General features: G+C 41.5%; 2 protein-coding genes across 2 annotated transcripts; one reads left to right on the forward strand and one right to left on the reverse strand.

Moving 5' to 3' along the window:
* Positions 1-3,177: 3,177 nt before the first annotated feature.
* LOC120826912 (CD59 glycoprotein) lies at positions 3,178-5,307 on the reverse strand. The gene is made up of 4 exons (XM_040189504.2): positions 5,095-5,307; positions 4,779-4,856; positions 3,929-4,036; positions 3,178-3,559 (listed from the first exon to the last, which is right to left on the reverse strand). The coding sequence occupies exons 2-4, from the start codon at positions 4,834-4,836 to the stop codon at positions 3,399-3,401; spliced, it is 327 nt and encodes a 108-aa protein (XP_040045438.1). The 5' UTR covers positions 4,837-4,856; positions 5,095-5,307; the 3' UTR covers positions 3,178-3,398.
* Positions 5,308-11,780: 6,473 nt separating this feature from the next.
* On the forward strand, positions 11,781-18,935 carry slc39a4 (solute carrier family 39 member 4). The gene is made up of 12 exons (XM_040189748.2): positions 11,781-12,126; positions 13,270-13,620; positions 15,213-15,423; positions 15,644-15,798; positions 15,906-16,089; positions 16,350-16,522; positions 16,631-16,825; positions 17,070-17,174; positions 17,366-17,420; positions 17,511-17,663; positions 17,758-17,945; positions 18,035-18,935. The coding sequence occupies exons 1-12, from the start codon at positions 11,899-11,901 to the stop codon at positions 18,161-18,163; spliced, it is 2,127 nt and encodes a 708-aa protein (XP_040045682.2). The 5' UTR covers positions 11,781-11,898; the 3' UTR covers positions 18,164-18,935.
* Positions 18,936-18,990: the final 55 nt, after the last annotated feature.

An 18,990-nucleotide genomic window follows, 5' to 3' on the forward strand; every position in this document is an offset into this window, starting at 1 on the left:
ATGATCTGGTGTATAAGTGTTCATGTGTGCGTGTCTATGTGCAGCAATTGTTGCGCCTAAAGCAAAAATATTGGCGGTCCATTTAGCTGGACAGAGAGAGGGAGAGTATTGGAGAAAAGAGACAAAAATAAAATAATTAAGGGAGATGAGAGAGAAAGAGAGAGAGAGAGAGAGAGATGTTCCTCCTCTCTGCCCTGGTCTGAAACTAATTGGTCCAGGATTAGAGGAGATTATATTTAAAAACTGGAGAAAAAAAACATACAAAGCCCTCCACAGCTCTGGTTTCCATGGCGATCCTATGCTGCGCAACAGTGCAACAGCAACAGGGGGAGAAAAGTGTGCATTCTTGTTAATAAAGGCAGCAACCGGTGGTAAGAGAAGGATTAAATGAGCAAATACTGGCAAGCATGCATTACTGGTTTATTACCACCGTAAATGATTGTGCAACCGGTCTATAAATGTGTCTCTGAGAATTATACGTATATCATTGTGCTGTGTTTGAGCGCGTGATGAGACACGAAACTCAAAGTTGGTAGTTTACACAGCAACTCAGCCTACCTGGATTGTATTGCACGTCTCGCTGGATAAAACAAAACCTTGCAAATGTTACCCCCTGCAATAAGAATGTAATCAGAATGTAATCAGAATGCTAAGCTAATTAGCTCTTGGCTGGAGCTCTATATTTACATCCCAAGAGGGTCAACCTCATCTTACTCTCTACGTCAATGAACCCACTGGCAATATTATGTATCTTGGATGTTGACTGACTGATCTCAAAATGTAACATAATTCATTAGCAACATTTATTTAGTGATTTTATATCTGCATTTGTACTCGTTCCCTATGAATTATATTCAAATAACAGATTTTAATGAATTAAAAAAAATAGAAATTTACAATATGACTTTTATGTCATAATGAACATCACCGAACACGCAGTTTTAGACAGAAAAAATAAAAAATAAAAGAAGAAATGCAGCAAGTGGTGCCACAATAAATGTTAAACAGGGTGCTTTAATGACAAAAACTCTCAATTGTGGGAGGTCATTTAATTCTCTCAAGACAGTGAATAACTTTATATATTTAAAAGGAATTGCCTTAGGTCGTCGTGACTATAGCAAGAGGGCAGAGGTGGCAAAAACAGGAAGCTCCTAAGGCATCACATATGAACAAGGAGACTTAAAAAAATGTTAAACTTATTTCCTAAGACATCTACTAGTTTCCAACACATCTGCTGTTAATTAAAAAAAACAGGCTTCTACCTCTCAAAAAGCAGCTGATACTCTGACTGTGGTTGCTGTTTATGGATCTCAGCAACAACACTCATGTGTCTGCTTTGGGGCTTTGAATCCAGCTCTGTGTATATTTCAGTGCTGCAACAAAGGCTTAACAGCGTGTCAGCTGTTGTCTTTTGACTCTGTGTCACGCTGCTGGCTCCTCTGTGAAACACACTCGACTCTGAAGCGGGAAGCTTTTGCACCCTCCCTCTCTCACAGGCTGATCAGACAGGCCGAGACGTCAGTGTTTTCCTCTTTCCACCACTGCCTCTGAAACGTGTTCTTCAAGACGGTTTTGATCACAGACAAGCAGCCGTGACAAGCAAATAAACCGACAACCCACTAACTTAAAAGAAACTGTTGTTCATTGACACATTTCCTATTCGGTCACCAGATGGAGCAGAAACTCTGTTGTTCTCAACTTGCGAGGGTGACCGGATTCTGTCCCTGCGTCACATCACAGCCGTGTAAGATGCAGTCAGGGAGCGATACAGGTGTGTAGTTGAGGTGGGATTTAAGTTGGCGTTGAAAGATGGGGGTGGTGCAGTCAAGGCAGCTTTACAAGCCCTTGACCGATTTCAGAGTCGGCAATTAGTGCGATCCCATCGCATGATGGATCTCCACTTCTATTCCGTTGCTTTTGGTGGAAAAGTTACAGTGGGCTCAAGAGCTTAACGCACCACAGTTTAAAAGGTACCATGGGGAGTTTTTGACCACCGGCGACAGTATGGAGCATTGTTTTTATTGGGTGTGTTTTGTTGGTATTCTACATGTGCGAAGGGGTGCAAGTGCAAATGTAGGCAAGCATATCTTGTTTTTGTGCATTTATTATTCATCATCTTGTTTATATTCCAATAACATGACCGAAAGATCACAGATTCAACCCAACACAGCTCATATTAGTTGCTCTTTTTCAGTCACACGCACGTAGACACACACCTGGTCCTTTCCTCCTGTGCTCAGCCAGATGTTATCATTGAGATTTCAATGTAAATTCAAGTGTGAGAAATGTTTTTAATTATCTAGCCACCTGGACAGAATTGTTGCATGGCCACACACACACACACAGCTCGTGTGAAATAGCATCAGTTGCTTTGAGGTACATTCACTTGGAATAATTCCCTAAAATTCCATGAGTTTCTAACTTAAAAAAAATCAGTTTTGTGTCGAGTCTCGTTTTGTGTGATGTCAGGACATGCCGAGCATAGAATAACACGCATACACCCACGCACACAAAAATAGTTTCAGGTAACAGATGCTGTTCTTTTGATTAAAGTCAACCTATTAAGGAATTGTTCCCACTCACTGCTGCAAAAACCCTCACATGATTCTATAATCGGCAGAGGGTGAATACAGCAGCTTGTTTGGAGAATTAATTGTAGTCGTGTTCAAGGGCGGCAGCAGACACTCACACAACTTTGGACTCTAATGATCTTCTTCAGAATGTCTCCAGGCTTTTCTTATGCTTCACCAATTTCAATTCTCAGTTTACTGGGTCTGTCCCGTCGCTTACACAGTATTTTCTCACTGTCCTTTCTACCATGATGGAAAATAGACACATTTTATTTGAGTATCAAATAGGCTTCGTATACTCTGTCACCACTCTTGTGCTCATGTTGATCAATTCGGTCTGAACGTTTGGAAAGCTGCACAACGTTTAATCGCACTTTAATACAAAAAGTAGTGGTGTTATTTCCACCTCTTCTCACATTCAAAGAAAGTTTTCTCCCGAATTTCGGGATGAAGTACTGAATACCACCAAGTGCAGCATTTAAATTAATGTCAAATGTATGATTTATGTGAAAAGATGTGAGGTAAATACAACTTTCACTATATAACATAGAAAAAAAAACATAGAACATAGAAATACACTAATCAGATGTAGACATGACCAGAAGACTTTATAAAGAAAGATAAAGAATTTATTTATGTGTTTCACTGAGGCTCCGCTCACCTCAGCATCAGACCTCAAAGACATTTGATTTTCATCAATATTTTTATTTCAAGACTTTATTGTTTAGCCACTTTTAGTGGTACCACAGTTTCCGCGTTTAATGGAATAATCTACATTTGGCGGTATTTATTTTCTTTCTTTTTTGGGGGGATTTTAGATTATATGTGTCAACCAAAGAAATCCTTAAATTTCTGAAAGGCACTTTTTTCTTGGCCATTGCAGAGATCTGTGATACAGCAGTCAAACTCAAAGTCAGGGAGGGAATATCTGACAGCCAGATTCATGAAGTCACAGTCTGCGTACCTCCCACATTCAGTGTAGGTATTTCCTGAGGGGTGGAAAAGCAACAGATTTAGAGCATTATATTCATTATAACATAAACCTATAACTGCACATTGCATTTCAAGGTCAGGTGCAGACAAGTTCAAAGAAAAAAAACAGTAGAACGAATATTCAGAAGCATTTTCCTCAAGATAACCATCACATTTCAGACAAATAATAAATTAAATATTTGAAACACTCTCAATGAGGTTCTGCGATTTTGTTGCCTACAAACATATTAGCTGTATTATTATCATTAGGATTTCCATGACAACAGAGCAAAATCTGTCCTCTGGTGAAGTCCATGAGATCTGGGAGAAAGTTCCAGAGATTTATTCATATATCTTTTTTTTTTTAATTCCTGAACAAGGCTTACCACCACTGGTGAGTTTGAGGCAGCTGTCGTCACCCTGGTTACACTCCTGTTTGACCTCACAGCTGCGGGAGGAGCCGTCAGGACAGGAGTAACACTGCAGCGAGAGGCCTGCACAAACCACACACAGCTATTCAGTCCCAAGTGGGACAGTAGGTCCTCCTGCATACAAGGTCACGTTCATGAGGGGAGAAATATATACCGACCTTACTACCACAGGGAATATAAGGTCATTTCACATAAGGTATTTATCAATGTCAGCTATTGGAGGCATTTGCTTGTATGATATTTTTGTTTTGGTTGATCAAATTGTGTGATTTTATGAAGTAAAACGTTAATGGATTCCTCGTTGAAAGTTGCACACCAGAGAAGACACAGACAAAACGCCTGTGCATTTGACTTCCGTTTGTGGAAATTATAATCAAATTAAATGATGCCAATATCTGAAAACCTTATCAAATATCATCCAAGACTTTGTTGAATCCTTAACTAAACATACCGCTGTATTTTGTATAGCAATGATGTAAAAAAAAAAAACAGAGAAAAAGCTACGACACAACTGTGCGCGAAGCAAAGTGCCCTATGTTCTGAAACATCGTAAGAAACATGATGAATGAATAGTCATCACTGACTCTGTAGACTGTGTGAACTGCAGGCACATGACAAGGGAGCAGAACAAGCCAGCTGCACACTGATGTGCCAAAATGTCCCCTCAGGCTGATATGTTTTCTCTTTGCGAAACATATAATCTCTCTGACTTAGCCCCACTTGGCTGCGCTTTTCAGGAGCGGGAAAGAAAAAAAAGAGCGAGCAAAAGCAATTCTGATTCCTTCTTCAACCCCTTTTTTCTTACCAAATCCAAACATGGCAAAGCTGACAGCCAGGGAGAACAACACAGAGCTCCTCATCATGACTGAAAGCACTGTCGCGTCTGAAAACCCCAAAGGAAAATTCTCAACTGGTGTCACAACTGGATTAAATGCAGGAAATTTACTTTGTGGAAATAAAAAAAGGAAACACATTGCAGGGACTCAATAAATAATATTGTTCGAATACAACTTATATAAAAACATTCATTTGTAATTAACAATGAATGTGTTTGATTATTCATCAGTAAAAAAAAACATTTGCCCCACAAGTTGTTTGTCCTTCACTCAGATTCCACTTACCTGTGAATGTGAAGAAAAAGACTCTGAGCTTATGAAGCAGAGGCTTTTTGTAACAGCACCAACAGATAAAGTAAATAGACCATTGGTTTGGGTCCACAGTCTATGTGTGGATGTGACTTAGACATCCACAATGTTAGTCAATACAGTCCACTGTTGAATAAATAGTTCTGGATTGTTTTCATGTATTTTTCAGTTATCAATGTACATAGTGATGAAATTGAATCTTTAGCTCCGTTAACCCAAGATTTGCAAACAACGAGGGAGGAACTCGGCGAGGAGGGAAAATAGAGGATGTGCAATGACAGGTCAGAGGTTGGTGAAGCAAAGAGGACGAATGTTCACAGGCTGCAACACTGTTGTTTACCAGCAAGGTCAGTTGTAAATTCATGCCTAGTAGGGTGATGGCAACATGTTGATGCAGTTCACAACACATTCCCTCTGCCTGAGGTCTGGGGTCATGTGGTGTCAACGGATAAATTGTCATTGCTGACGGATTTACCTTCAGATGAGTATAACATCTCTGTTTGATGAAGAGGAGGCTGCGAGAGTTACTGAATGAAGAACGGACCAAACAAACAGAATGGTGACAGACAGCAAACTGACGTGCTGAAGAATCTAAAAACTACATAGAATTAATAAAACAAATGCTCTGTGACACCACAAACGGTTTGAGTGCATCAGGTTATCCGTTCCTTTGGCAATCCAAAACACCAAGTTTAAATCCGGGCCGATACAGAATACAAGCCTATGTATGAACCAAATGTACGTACATAATTAGCCCCACATTTACAGGGACAAATACCTTTACTGTGTCTTTCTTTCAACAATAAAAACGGCCAAGCGAGTGTTTTTTTTATTGTGAAAGGATTCCTCATTAAAAAGATTCCCATCGCTCTCAGCAGGTTGTGATGACCAAAACTCTCCTCCAGGTATTAGAGGTGTTATATTCTTGAATTTCTATGAAATCTTCTTTCTTCCTCCCTACAGTATATGTGGACAGATCATCGTATGCTTAAGAGCCTCCTGGAGGCATGAAATCAGAGTTTAGAGACTCATACACGAGCACTAGATGCATGAAATCAAAGTTCATGTCACAGTTTTTTTCTTTATGGATTTGCAGATTTTCAAATCAGTTTAAGCCACAGTGCTTATTGAGGAAGATAGATAATTTCATTTCATTCATAATATATAAGATCACATTATAACATGCGACGAAGGGTATTGCAATGCACCCTTGAAGTTATTACCTGGAGTAATAAAAATCAATTGAAGGGAATAATATTTTTAGTGAAGGACAGGGTCATGTTTAATTCAGAGAAGTTGAAGTGTAATTGTGAATAACTTTTCCCAAGGGGACGCTCAACATTTTCTCAGTTTTAAATGTCGACATCTAAAAGCGACATGACTTTGCTTTGGCATTGCAGCTATTTAGGCGGATGACGGGCCGCCCTGCTGCTCATTACTTCTTGTCTGGCTAAAGGCTGCATGGTGTAATGAGGAAAACCAGAGCTTTCTTTTCTTTCTGTTGTGGACTTTTAGTGGATCTTTTCGTTGTATCTCCACAGTGTTCACACCTCATCGGGCATAGATTTTCACTACAAGCAGGATGGGACCCTTTATTGTTCATTCAGACGTTAAGAAAACTGTTGAGATCCTTATCTCAGTGTGACATTATGTGATTACGACTCCGCTTTTCTTCAGAGGAGGAAGCTTGTAAAGTAAAACTCGAAGCAATGAGTCTTTTTTTAAAGTTTGTTCAGAAATCCTTAAATGTATCAACCATATGCACGCAACAGCAAATTAGCAGGCAAATCCACAGGACAAATGTAATTCAGCATTCACAAAGATTAATCCCACCAAGAACTGTGGGGAAGGAGGAGGTGCATTGTGGGTAGTGTAGAAAATGAAGACAACATCTCTGGGTATTCTGTGTCAATTCTGGCGTTTTTTAGCAGGAATATGCATCCTTAGTCCAATAATGGTGATAAGTCCGATGCTGGTTCGGCGCGGCACAAATTCACAAATCCACAACTTGTCACGCCTGGAAACCGTTAGCCTGGCTCTATCAGATGTCACTGCCTTATTCACACAATGTATTATATCTTGTTTGATTAATCCAAATATGGACGAGGGTGTAAAATAGACAATTTTTCAATTTAAATTGAACTTCAATATTCAATTTCCTATTCTTCTGTTTCTCTTCTTCCCAACCCCCTTTTCTTTTTTTGTTCCCCTCTTTTACTCTATTCATTCCCTGTCCTTTGTCTATTTTTTTTTTCTTTCAATCTGCTTCCATTCCTCTCTGTCACTCTCTCATTTCCCAGTCCACTGAGTTAAATATGAGAAAACCAAACCAATCAGGCCATGACATGGTTATTATTTTTAAGTACAGATTTTTTTTAATTCCCTCTCTCTCTCCGTCGTTACCATTGGTCTCGTTCTTCCCTTCCTCCACCTCATTTCATCCGCTCACTCACAATCAGTATTCTGCCCATGTGTATGGCTGAAAAATGTTAACGCCGTAAGATTTAAATCCAGGAATTAATAAAGCATTAACGTTTGACCAGGATGTGTGGGTGTGTGCGTGTGTCTGTGCGCTCGTGTGGATTTTTGCAGTCTTAAAAAAAGCTTGCTTACCACAATCTATGTGCACAAGTCTGCATGGAAGTATTTACTCAGAGGGTTCAATACACACCCTGAATGAAAAGAACATCTATGAAAAAATCCAAAATACAGGTTTGCACAAACTATATGCAGAATGTACTTATGCTAATCATGCTAAGCAAAGTTACTCACCTCGTCCAGGGATTGAATCACACTTGTTAGAACTCTTCCTGTGGGTTAAAATGAGACAAAAAGGAGGATAAAATAAATAAATAAAAGGATCCACGGAAATTGCGAAATTCATGAACCATTCCACTTCCATTTGTTATGGTTGTGTGCAAACTCTTGACACACAAGACTTGAGCGTTTAAAAGTAAAATAATGTTTTGTACTCGACATAGCTATGAAGTTATTAGTAAGTAAGTGTGAGTGGGCCCTGTGCGTCGTCAAGGGACCATGTAGTTCAAACATAAATGTCACGATTTGATGCACTGTATCAGATAATAGCTTTAGCCAATTCGCGTCTGTAGTCCCTCGACAGGTCATAACAAGGATAACACAATAACAGTACAGGGTGAAGGACATAATACTAAATTGGTGGTGAAAAGAACACACAAGAAACACTTCAAACAAACACAATGCAAAGCTGCAGAGTAGCACAAGTAAGATTATAAAAATAATTCAATGAGTACGGTGCTGAGCAGCTTTGTACTGATTTTTTAATTGTTTTTAAAAGTGCTGATGGAGCTGCAGCTCTTGACAACTTCAGGCAGGGTGTTCCACTGATTTGTGGCTTTTACAGAAAAAGATGAATTACCAGTGTTCAGTGTTTATTTCAAGAGCTCCAGAATACGCTGCTTGACTTCTTTCACAGCAGAGGGTCCGTATTCAATCAGATGCCCTTGTGCGTCTGAGTGTGTGTGTGTGTGTGTGTGTGTGTGTGTGTGTGTGTGTGTGTGTGTGTGTGTGTGTGTGTGTGTGTGTGTGTGTGTGTGTGTGTGTGTGTGTGTGTGTGTGTGTGATGGTTGGCGTGTTGTTCCCATACATTGGTTTGAATAGTCTCATTGTAGAGACTCCTCCTTATGGGCACGAACTTCAGGCCCCCATAATATAAATCATTACATTTTAAGGGGAACATTGGTTTAATCTCAGGGTTCAGGTTTAGGATAAGTCTCCAGAAAATGAAACTGAATCAGTGTGAGGTCCCCAAATGTCTGTGTGTGTGTTTGTGGGAGTGTGGTCTCGTGATTGTGTCTCCATGCGGCTTGTGTTTGTCCACTTGCATCATGTATGTCTTTGTACTTGTGTATGAGCCGGTTTTGCATTTGTGTGTGTGTGTGTGTGTGTGTGTGTGTGTGTGTGTGTGTGTGTGTGTGTGTGTGTGTGTGTGTGTGTGTGTGTGTGTGTCTGTACACGTGGGTGTGGGTGTCGTCCAGGGAACATGTAACTGGATTAGTCGTCATGCTTTTATTTCTGTAATGGAAACATCAGCCTCCAAAGCAAAGTAGGGCTGAGGGCAAGCAGCGAGCTTGTGTGCACGCGTAAGTGCATGTGCAAGTGTGTGTTCGTGGAGAATCTTGTGAGAAGAGAAAATCTTTGTCCACGACGCTTCATCTTGGCTTCATCGCTGCACCAAGTGGTGACTGGAAGAGGGAGAATATCTTATTGAAGAGTATTTTGAGTGCTAAGAAGTAATCTAGTAAAATACATTAAAACACAACTGAAAGCAGTCAGCTGCTTTTCAGGTGGTTTAACATTGTTTGTATATTATCAAAAGATACAAACAAAGTTAAATGGTAAAAAGACACTGGCACAGAATATCGTCTTTGAGCCAGAAATTAGCAATCATTTTAATATCTTGTTGACTTCTAATGATGCATTGATTGATGCATCACTGATTGATTGCAAGTTTGGTTTTGCGATCTGTTGGTGGACATTGGTGTTTGTCACTTTGGATGATGAGATGTGTGTGCACGCGTCTTTGTGTGCATACAGCGTTGGACTTGATGAATGTGTGCCGAGAACATCTACAGGTTTGCATGACAGACGACGTGACGCAGAGTGACAGGACGAGGGGCGGCGTAAAAACAGGTCACTGGACAGTGTGTGTTTTGTCTCTAAGATTAGCAGTGCAGGGGTCAACATGCCTGTGTGCGCATGTGTGTGTGTGTGTGTGTGTGTGTGTGTGTGTAGCACCGACAGATGTCCAGGGTCCCATGCCATAAGGGAGCTTGTGTGTGTGTGTGTGTGTGCGTGTGTTTGCTGTCTCTTCAAGTGTGTGAAGTGATGTGCACCAATCAACTCCATATCCTTCCATTCAGTGGTTTTGAGATCGACGGCATGCGACCGTTGACACAATTTTAGTTCAGACAAGAAGCAACAGACTGTCCAAATCTTCGACCCTGACCACAGCAGAATGAGTGCAAACAAAACAACACCATAGCTGCTATGCGTATACGTTTGTTGGAACAGGAAAAGGAACTCATGTATAAATACCCAGCAAAGTTTGGCATTTTTCTGATTGTTGGTTCTCATTTTTATTTCAACAGTTTAATCCCTTCAAGAGGAAAAAAAAATGTCTCCTTCAATGAATTAATTGGTCAACCAGCCTTCTGAATTTGTGCAATAATTATGTCACAAGAATTTTATACCATTCAACAGCTGCAGACAAGGTCTATAAAGTGGAATAATGTGCCAAAATGAATATATGTAATGCATAAATATCTAACCGAAACAAAAAATTGCTCCTTTCTTTGTAGATTACAAACTGATATCACACAATGAAACCAAAAAAATAAAGTAGAGCAAGTGTCATCGAGTACACTAAGCTACAATAACATTTCAGTTAGGAGTGGATTAAATATTAAAAAGGACAAATGCAAACAAAAATTCATCACTTCACAACTCGTTTTTTGGTTTCCTCTTAAGAGGTTCGGGTGGCGGGACGGGAGGGCTTTCAGAAGTATGGCAGAACTGCTGCTGTTGTTACACAAAGCAGCTGCACCACCTAGTGTCAAATACAGTAACGTTCTTTTATTTAACGATTTAGCCATTCAATTAAGGTATAGACATTTTATGAGGTTGTCGATGTGAAATGAATATTACAACTGGATGTTTTGTTGGAGTGGACAGTTATTTATGTTGTTTCCCATCAACTCTATTTCCAACGTAAGAATTAATCATACGTTTTTGTATTTTCGTTATCTTTAATCATCAAAAATAATTAGTAATACTTGTAATGTTTGGATTTTTCTTTGCATCTTGGAAAAATAGTAAGCAACCAACATACCCAAATTATTCAATTAAAGGTGCCATTGACCAACATCAGCCACCAGATGTTGCACTCAGCCTTCCCCATTGCATCCACTTATTGACAAGTGATGGCCAGTTCTGTTTAGGATGTATAAAAAGGTTTATATCTCAAAACTGGAGGGATGGATCCCGGGTCTCCGTCAGGATTGGTTGACTTTCTACAGACTTGTCATCACACCGTCCAGACTATTGGAGATGAATGCATGTTCTTCCTAATCCTGATGAGATGCTTTACGTATTCTTCAGCTGATAAAAGGCTGGTTTTGTGATCGTCTTTATGTAGATGTTCAGATTGAGGGCTTCATCCATACCTACATTAGGCTAGATTTTTGGCTTGATTTGTGGATTTTAATATCAAGGATTGCAGTTAATAGAGTTTTTTATTCATGGGTTTTTCAGGATTGGAGAAGATTATTAGTAAACACAGATTTTCTGTGCGTTGCAGTACCATACTATTATGCCAGAAACATATTTAGTCTGTCCATACACATATGATGTAGAATTCAGTATGGCCAAACCCTAACCTACCAACTACTGTAAAAAACAACTACCATTGCAAAATGAAAAAGGATTTAAACAGTTCTGTGTTTGGGTGCAAAATGATGCAAATGATGTCGTAGCTGAGCTCTGGTCTTTCAGCCTTTATGCCTACAGGGTGTGTTGCCGTCAGTGCAGGTGACAGGTTTAAGAAACCGGTATGGAACAGCGCGAGCATCGTCTCAGCCAATCACAATGCAGGAGCAGTTAACGTGTAGAGGTTTAAAACTGATAACAGTTGCGAGCTGAGCTCTGTACAGCTCAATGTCTCTGTAGAAATAACTCAGGACCGCATCAGCCTCTGTCATCCCATTTTATTGACTTTTTCATTAATGTCAATACATTTTTACGATGGCAGTTTTTGAAGAAAGCCCAAAGATGTTTGTCTCCGCTCTGCTGATTCTCGCCAGTTGGGGATCGTTCGGCCCCGTTTCAGGGTCTCCCGCTGAGAAGGAAGCGTACAGGGATGTGCTCAGCATCGTAGCTCCAGGACAGCAGCATCTGAACAGGGAGTCCCTCGGATCCGTCTTTAATACGCTGGAGAAACGTGTGCAGTGTGGTGAAGTGTCGTGTGAAAAGGTACGTTTTTATTAGGCTTAACTCGGCCAGGCTGGAGAGGCAGGTGGGTGAGTGCAGGTGCCGCGGAGAGAGGTCAAGGTCCAAAACATATTAACTCTGACCGCTGACACCCTTACGTTGTTAAAGTTGATTTCTTGCTGGGGATCTTTACTCAGGTTTAGTTAATTGGCCTTTTTTACTGGACAAGCCTTTTTTTATACTTTTCTATTTTTAAATATATTACTTATAGTTAAGTGTGAAGAGGCTATATATCATTTAAGTCCTCATTCTTCTCTTTCCTCTTGTCAGGGACCGGAATGATCTTTATCAGGCCGTATAGTACATTTGTTCTTTACTAGAGCAGATCTGTGATCAAGACAGAGGTGACACAAAAGTGCTTTATAGTTCCAACAGCAGAACACACACAAGCTCCCACTCAGCATCGGCAATCTCGGCTGCCAATAGGGACAGATAAGACCCCATTTTATCGCAAACTGGCTCAAAAGTATGTGGGAAAAAAGGCAGAAGTACGTGCTCTGTAGTTCCTCTCCCACCAGCTGGCCCGGCATCGGGTAGAGCCGGGGCTTCTGCCTCACCGCCGTAGAGCCCGCAGGAGGCTGAGCTGTTAAACACTTTCTGTTAAACTTGCATGATTTCATCTGATTGCACACAAAGCCGAGCAGGTGACGACAAGCGTTGAGAATATCTCTGTGAAAAACGACAATCTTCTTTCTTATGTGTTTAGAAATTAAGGTCCTGTGAAGGCTTCAGGATTCTATTGAGCTAAAAGTTCCTCACCCTAACTTGAACACCCTGAGTGACACAACAGCATGTTTTTGTGAAGACAGTAGGCATTATTTGTGTGTGTGTGTGTGTGTGTGTGTGTGTGTGTGTGTGTGTGTGTGTGTGTGTGTGTGTGTGTGTGTGTGATCCACCTGCCTCTACGTGCATTTTGTCCTCATAAGGACAGAGATATGCAAGGAAAGAACAAGAGGCTCTTGCTAGCCCATTCTAAGTCTCCAATGAGGTCCAACCACAATAAGTTATGTACCACCGACAGAAACAAAGCTGCTGTTTTTGTACGTTGTGCCTGAAAGAATCACTAAATGTTCAAATGTGTTCCTTTACTAACATAGATCTGTTTGTGTTTTTCTCTGGGCGCAGTGTGATCTAACGGAGGCGTTTCACCAGCTGACAGAGGATCACTCCACTCATACAGAGGAGCAAACTGGCAGTAAAAGCGCAAACGTCAGTGCGTCTCAGTTCACCGCTCTCGCCGCTGGATGCGTCCTCTACCTCTCATCTCCTGGCCTGGTCTGCACCGCAGCGAGACAGGGGACATGGGGACAGGAGGTCCAACATTTCCTACATAAAATAGCACATGAGGATCACCGTGAGCGGCCGCATGAAGAGAGCGAGCAGCACCAGGACCATGAGCACGTGCACATTGGTGTTCATGGGTTGAAGGTCCTGCTTCAAGAGCTTCAAGACCACTATGAGCCTTCACACAGAGAGGTAAACATCCGAATACAACACAGTATCTGTTAGTAGACCACATTTTGCTCACAAGATTATCAACAAGACAGCAAAGAGGAAAACAAAAACCTTGTTTCAGATCTCTGACGAGGCCAAAAGCAAAAGAAGGTTGCCAAGATGTGAGTTTGATTATGCAACAATGCTTTGTGCTTTGTTTGAAAATTGCACCATAATTCCCCGTTTGGCAAACCGCCAGCCGGTTTACGGCCCTGACAGTGTCCTCGCAGGGTTATTGAGTGTTCGAGGTAAACTGGGATCACGGCAGTATACATCACACTAAATACCTTATCACTATTGATTCAATCAGCCAACCGACCTACCGTAGCAACCATCATCATCACGATGAAAAAAAAACCTCTTAGAATGTCTTGTTCTTCCAGTTCATATGATACAAAAAGTAGTGTTGGATGTTATTCAAAATAAGTTTGTTTTTTTATATGACCTCTAGTAAAGTATTTTTTATGTCTTGTTTTCATGAATCACAATTAACAAGACAAAGCTTTATGGAAATGACAATGTAAGCATACATTACTGAATCCCCCTCCCCAAACCTAATATTACATATTTTACAGTTCAAAGTCTCTTGAATTTGGCATGGTTGTATTCAGTTATCCGGCAAACCTTTTGATCGATTCCTCACTAGGACCAGCGAAGTGGATCACATCACTCCAGTTCTCAGGTCTTTACACTGGCTTCCTGTCAAACAAAGAATTGACTTCAAAATCCTGCTGCTAGTTCATAAAGCACTGAAGGGGGTTAGGGCTAAAGTACATTTCTGATCGGCTGATACCTTATGAACCGCCACGAACCCTCAGGTCGTCTGGGACGGGTCTACTTTTTGTTCCCAGGGTCAGAACTAAACATGGAGACGCAGCGTTCCGTTCTTCTGCTCCACATATCTGGAACAAAGTCCCAGAAAGTCGGCTGAGTCCCTCAGCTCCTTTAAATCCAGATTAAAGACATTTGTGTTTGCTGCTACCTTCAATTGACCATTTCAGCAAGTCGGAATTCTTAAATTGCATCAAATACAATTTTATTATATTTCAAATCTTAACGTGTTTTTTATCATTTTCTTTTATGTTTCGATGTATCAATGCTCTTAACTGTTTATAAATCTCCTTGCTTTATGTTTGGATGTTTTTTATGTGAAGCACTTTGAATTGCCTTATTGTTGAAATGTGGTATACAAATAAAATTGCCCCAAAAAACAGCTGGTCAAAACCAGATGCCACTTGCTCATGAAAACGTCACTCGGGAGGGGTGTCGATGTAGTTGACAGATTGCGATTTCTTGACAACTCTATTGTCATTTAGTTGTGGCTGCAACAACAATTAATCTGCAAAACAATACTGTAAATGCCCCTGGTAATTTGTGTAAAGTCCAAGGAAACGTCACTTGTTTGGTCCACCCAACACTCCAAGGATTCAATTTAGACACAAATAAAGACAAACAGCAGAACTTCTAACAATTCAGAAGCTGAGACGGGAATATACTTTTCATTTTGAAAATATCTTAAAGTTCTAATCGAGTCAGTAGGTAAATCTGTCTTTTGTGCACTTTTCGGCCAACAGAGCTGCGTAACAGCAAGTGACCTCACGACGGAGGTGGATGCATCATCAGCAGACCAGGAAGTGGGTCCAGTTTTGGGCCGCATCCTGTATCACGCCCTGCGAGGTCACTGCTTCATTAGCACCGCCGTCCGCCACGCATCCCTACCTGAGGAGAGCTTCTTCCTGGACTTCATCATGGAGCGTCTGGGGTCGACTAACTTCACTGTCTGGGGTAAATGTCAAATATAGCAAATAAGTGACACAGGCGCGCATACATGCATTGATCCCCAAGAACCTGTAAAGGTTCAAAGACATACTAATGTATTAAACCTTCCATAGCGTTGTTGTCTGCACACATGGACTACATACGGTCACAAACCTATTCACACTCATTAATCAAAACCAGCAGAATACTTTTTTGCTCAAGTGTAGGTTGCATTTGGGTTGTGTAGATTTGGAGGCTCTCATGACAAGTCTGCATATCGGACCCGACCACGAACACCATGTGGACGAACACGCTGATCACGATCACAGTGGTTTAAGGCGGAGGAGGAGGGGCGGCCCCGAACATCACGAGAGGAGTGGAGGAAACGCCACCTGGGACCAGGTACAAAAATGAATGGATTTCACTACATGATTAATGTAATGTAATGTAACACATACTGTTTGTTGGAGCTAACCAGTCTTACCGGGCCTTTTTTTCTTTTCTCCCAGTTCTGCGCCTCAGGTGAGGAACTGCTACTGATCTACGGTCTGGCGGACAACAGCTCGGTCTCCTCTGGCCTGAGTCGGACAGACTTTGCTCGGCTCAGCCCTGCACTCGTACAGCAGATCCTGAGCGGAGCGTGCGCAGGCGTCACAGAACCGCCGACACCGGATGGGCTCACCGAGACAGAGAGTAAGGGTCCATGTACTGAAAGGCCTTCCAGAAACACATTGAGAGCAAAGATTCCACTTAAAGGACTCTCAGCGTGCAGTTTGGGGAAAAAAATTCTGATCCCCGAGTCATGAAGCTATGTTCACCATCATCATGGCCGGATGGACCGATTCAATAAAGGCTTTACGTTTACTTTGCATATTTACGTGCTTCATTTGTCTTCTGGGCTGTTGACGTGTTGACCTTCTCTCCGCCTCTTCTGTTCTCTCCTTCTCTTGTAGAATACATCTATGCCACCATTGCCAATGTGTTGATAACCCTCACATCCATGTTTGGCATTGTAGTGCTGCTGTGTACCTCTTGCACCAGTGTGTTCCAGAATTGTATCCAGTTCTGCATCAGCCTGGCTGTAGGTTCACTGACTGGAGATGCCTTACTGCACCTGGTACCCATGGTGAGTGAAAAGCTTTTTATGGGGGGGGGGCTGAAATTCATAGCAGCTGGAAAAGCGGCGTGATTTTTAAACAAGAAATACTCATTTTGTTCCGGTCTGTGTGTTCAGTTTTTAGATTTGCATGTGCACTCAGACAAAACGGACAGCCACAATCACTCGCTTGACGCTGCACACGAAGAAACTCCAGACTACATTTACAAGATGTTGGTACTGATTGGCGGTATCTACTTATTTTATCTGATGGAAACAATCTTCTCTCTGGTTGCATACAAAGATAATCACCATCATCAACATCATCATGGGGTAAGAGAATATTAATACAATAATACACCACAGAAGTAGGCCAGTGAGAATATAAATATAGTGAGAATATAAATATAGACATGCCATTCTTCATTTTTCCCATAAATTAAAAAAGTTGGCACTATTGAAACCTGAATCTGGAAATGACGGGAACCTGCTGGGATCTTGTCATTCATTTGCGAAGCTAAATCTTATGAGGAAAAGTCCAAACGTTCTATATTTTGGCTTCTCTCTCTCTCTGAAGGAAGAATCCGAGCCTCACCACTGTGACCATGGGAGGGTTTTAGAGATGTATGGACAGGAGAGGAAACAAAAAGACAAGTCACATTCAGCCTCAAAAGCAGACCTGGTGAGAAACACAACAGAACTTTTAGCAAAATGCATGAAGATGCTGCTGCTTGGTTCAAAGGGGCTATGATTCATCTGCACCTCTCAGTAAAGTACAAATAATGCAACGATTTTAAACCAATTATCAGACTAAACCCACACTGAATGTCATGCTAATGGGACTCGTTACTGAATGCTTCATGTACATTTTAGGTTAGTGATTACGACGATGAGAAATCTCTTTCAGAGCCAAAAGAGTTCACGAAAGGCAAGTAAAGTCATATTTAAGAAATTGTGACGGGCGTGGGTTAAGGTTAGGGTTAGGAACCTTTAACTATGGCTTTGCCTGCCTCCACAGAGCAGCGCCTGCTGCCTTACATGATAACAATCGGAGACGGCATCCACAACTTTGCAGACGGCTTAGCGATGGGCGCAGCTTTCTCCCTGTCGTGGAAGTCTGGTCTGGCCACATCAATAGCCGTCCTCTGCCATGAACTACCACACGAACTGGGTAACGAAAAAAATCATGCAAAAGATGGAGGCGGCGTGCAGTTTGGCCCCATCGAAGCTCACTTAACATCGACCTTGTGTGCGTGTCTCTGCAGGCGATTTTGCCATTCTGCTCAACAGCGGCTTGTCGGTGCGCAAGGCGCTGCTCCTGAACGTGGGCAGTGCCATGACCTCCTTCGTCGGCCTGTACATCGCTCTGTCCGTCGCCACGGACCTCGCCACCAAACAGTGGATAGCTGCCGTTTCCGCGGGACTCTTCCTGTACATCGGACTAGCTGACATGGTGAGTGTTGTTGAACATTCAACAGGTGGTACACGCGCTGTGACGGGCATCAAGAGAGACTCCCATCTCTCCTCTTTTTCTCATTCCAGCTCCCCACCATGGTCCACATCAGAAACAAGAAACCCTGGCTGGTGTTTCTGCTGCAGAACCTCGGCCTTCTGACCGGGTGGGGTGTTTTGTTGCTGCTGTCCCTCTACGAAGAGAGGATCAGCTTTTAAAAACAGAGGCGTCAGTCTAAATTGCTTAATCTGACTCGTGATGTTGTCTATGAAGATTGTGGAATCTTTGAACTCTCACAGTAACATTACTGGACGTTTATGGGCATTCGTCATGAATGACCCTGGTGAGAGCCCCTCTGTCACATAACTTATCCACTCTGATAAATTAAACACAAATATGTGTCAGCTTTTAATAACAGAGGCGTCAGTCTAAATTGCTTAATCTGACTTGTGATGTTGTCTATGAAGATTGTGGAATCTTTGAACGCTCACAGTGACCTTACTGGGCGTTTATGGGCATTCGTCACGAATGACCCTGGTGAGAGCCCGTCTGTCACATAACTTATCCACTCTGATAAATTAAACACAAATATGTGCCACCCAAAACCACTGAGCTGATATTAAAGTCCTCTGACATTCTCCTGCACACTGTAAATAATACAATTTGGCAAAAGGAAGGATTCCATGCAGAACCTCTGTGGTGGACCGCAGCAGAGGTCTTATAAAACTAGAATCTCATTGTACAAATCAGAGTTTTTCAAAAATAAAACATTAATCATTCATGTTTTGGTTAAAGCAAATATGAAGAAACTGGTTCTGATTCTCCGTTGGGTTTTTGTCAGCATTAATAAAATGCAAAAATGACAATACATTTCTTAATACAAGTATTGTTCTCTTCTCGAGTCTATAAGAGTGTTTACATCCAATACTTGTAATACACCTTTGTACAGTTATTTGTTATGCTTTTAATTAAAAGTGCTGATAAGAAAAATACTTTTTTTTTGGTGAATTAATTTGAAAAAGAAGCTAAACGCATGTTTGAGTTT

The sequence above is a fragment of the Gasterosteus aculeatus genome, chromosome 10 (assembly GCF_964276395.1).
Source record: "Gasterosteus aculeatus chromosome 10, fGasAcu3.hap1.1, whole genome shotgun sequence".
Classification (NCBI taxonomy): domain Eukaryota; kingdom Metazoa; phylum Chordata; class Actinopteri; order Perciformes; family Gasterosteidae; genus Gasterosteus; species Gasterosteus aculeatus.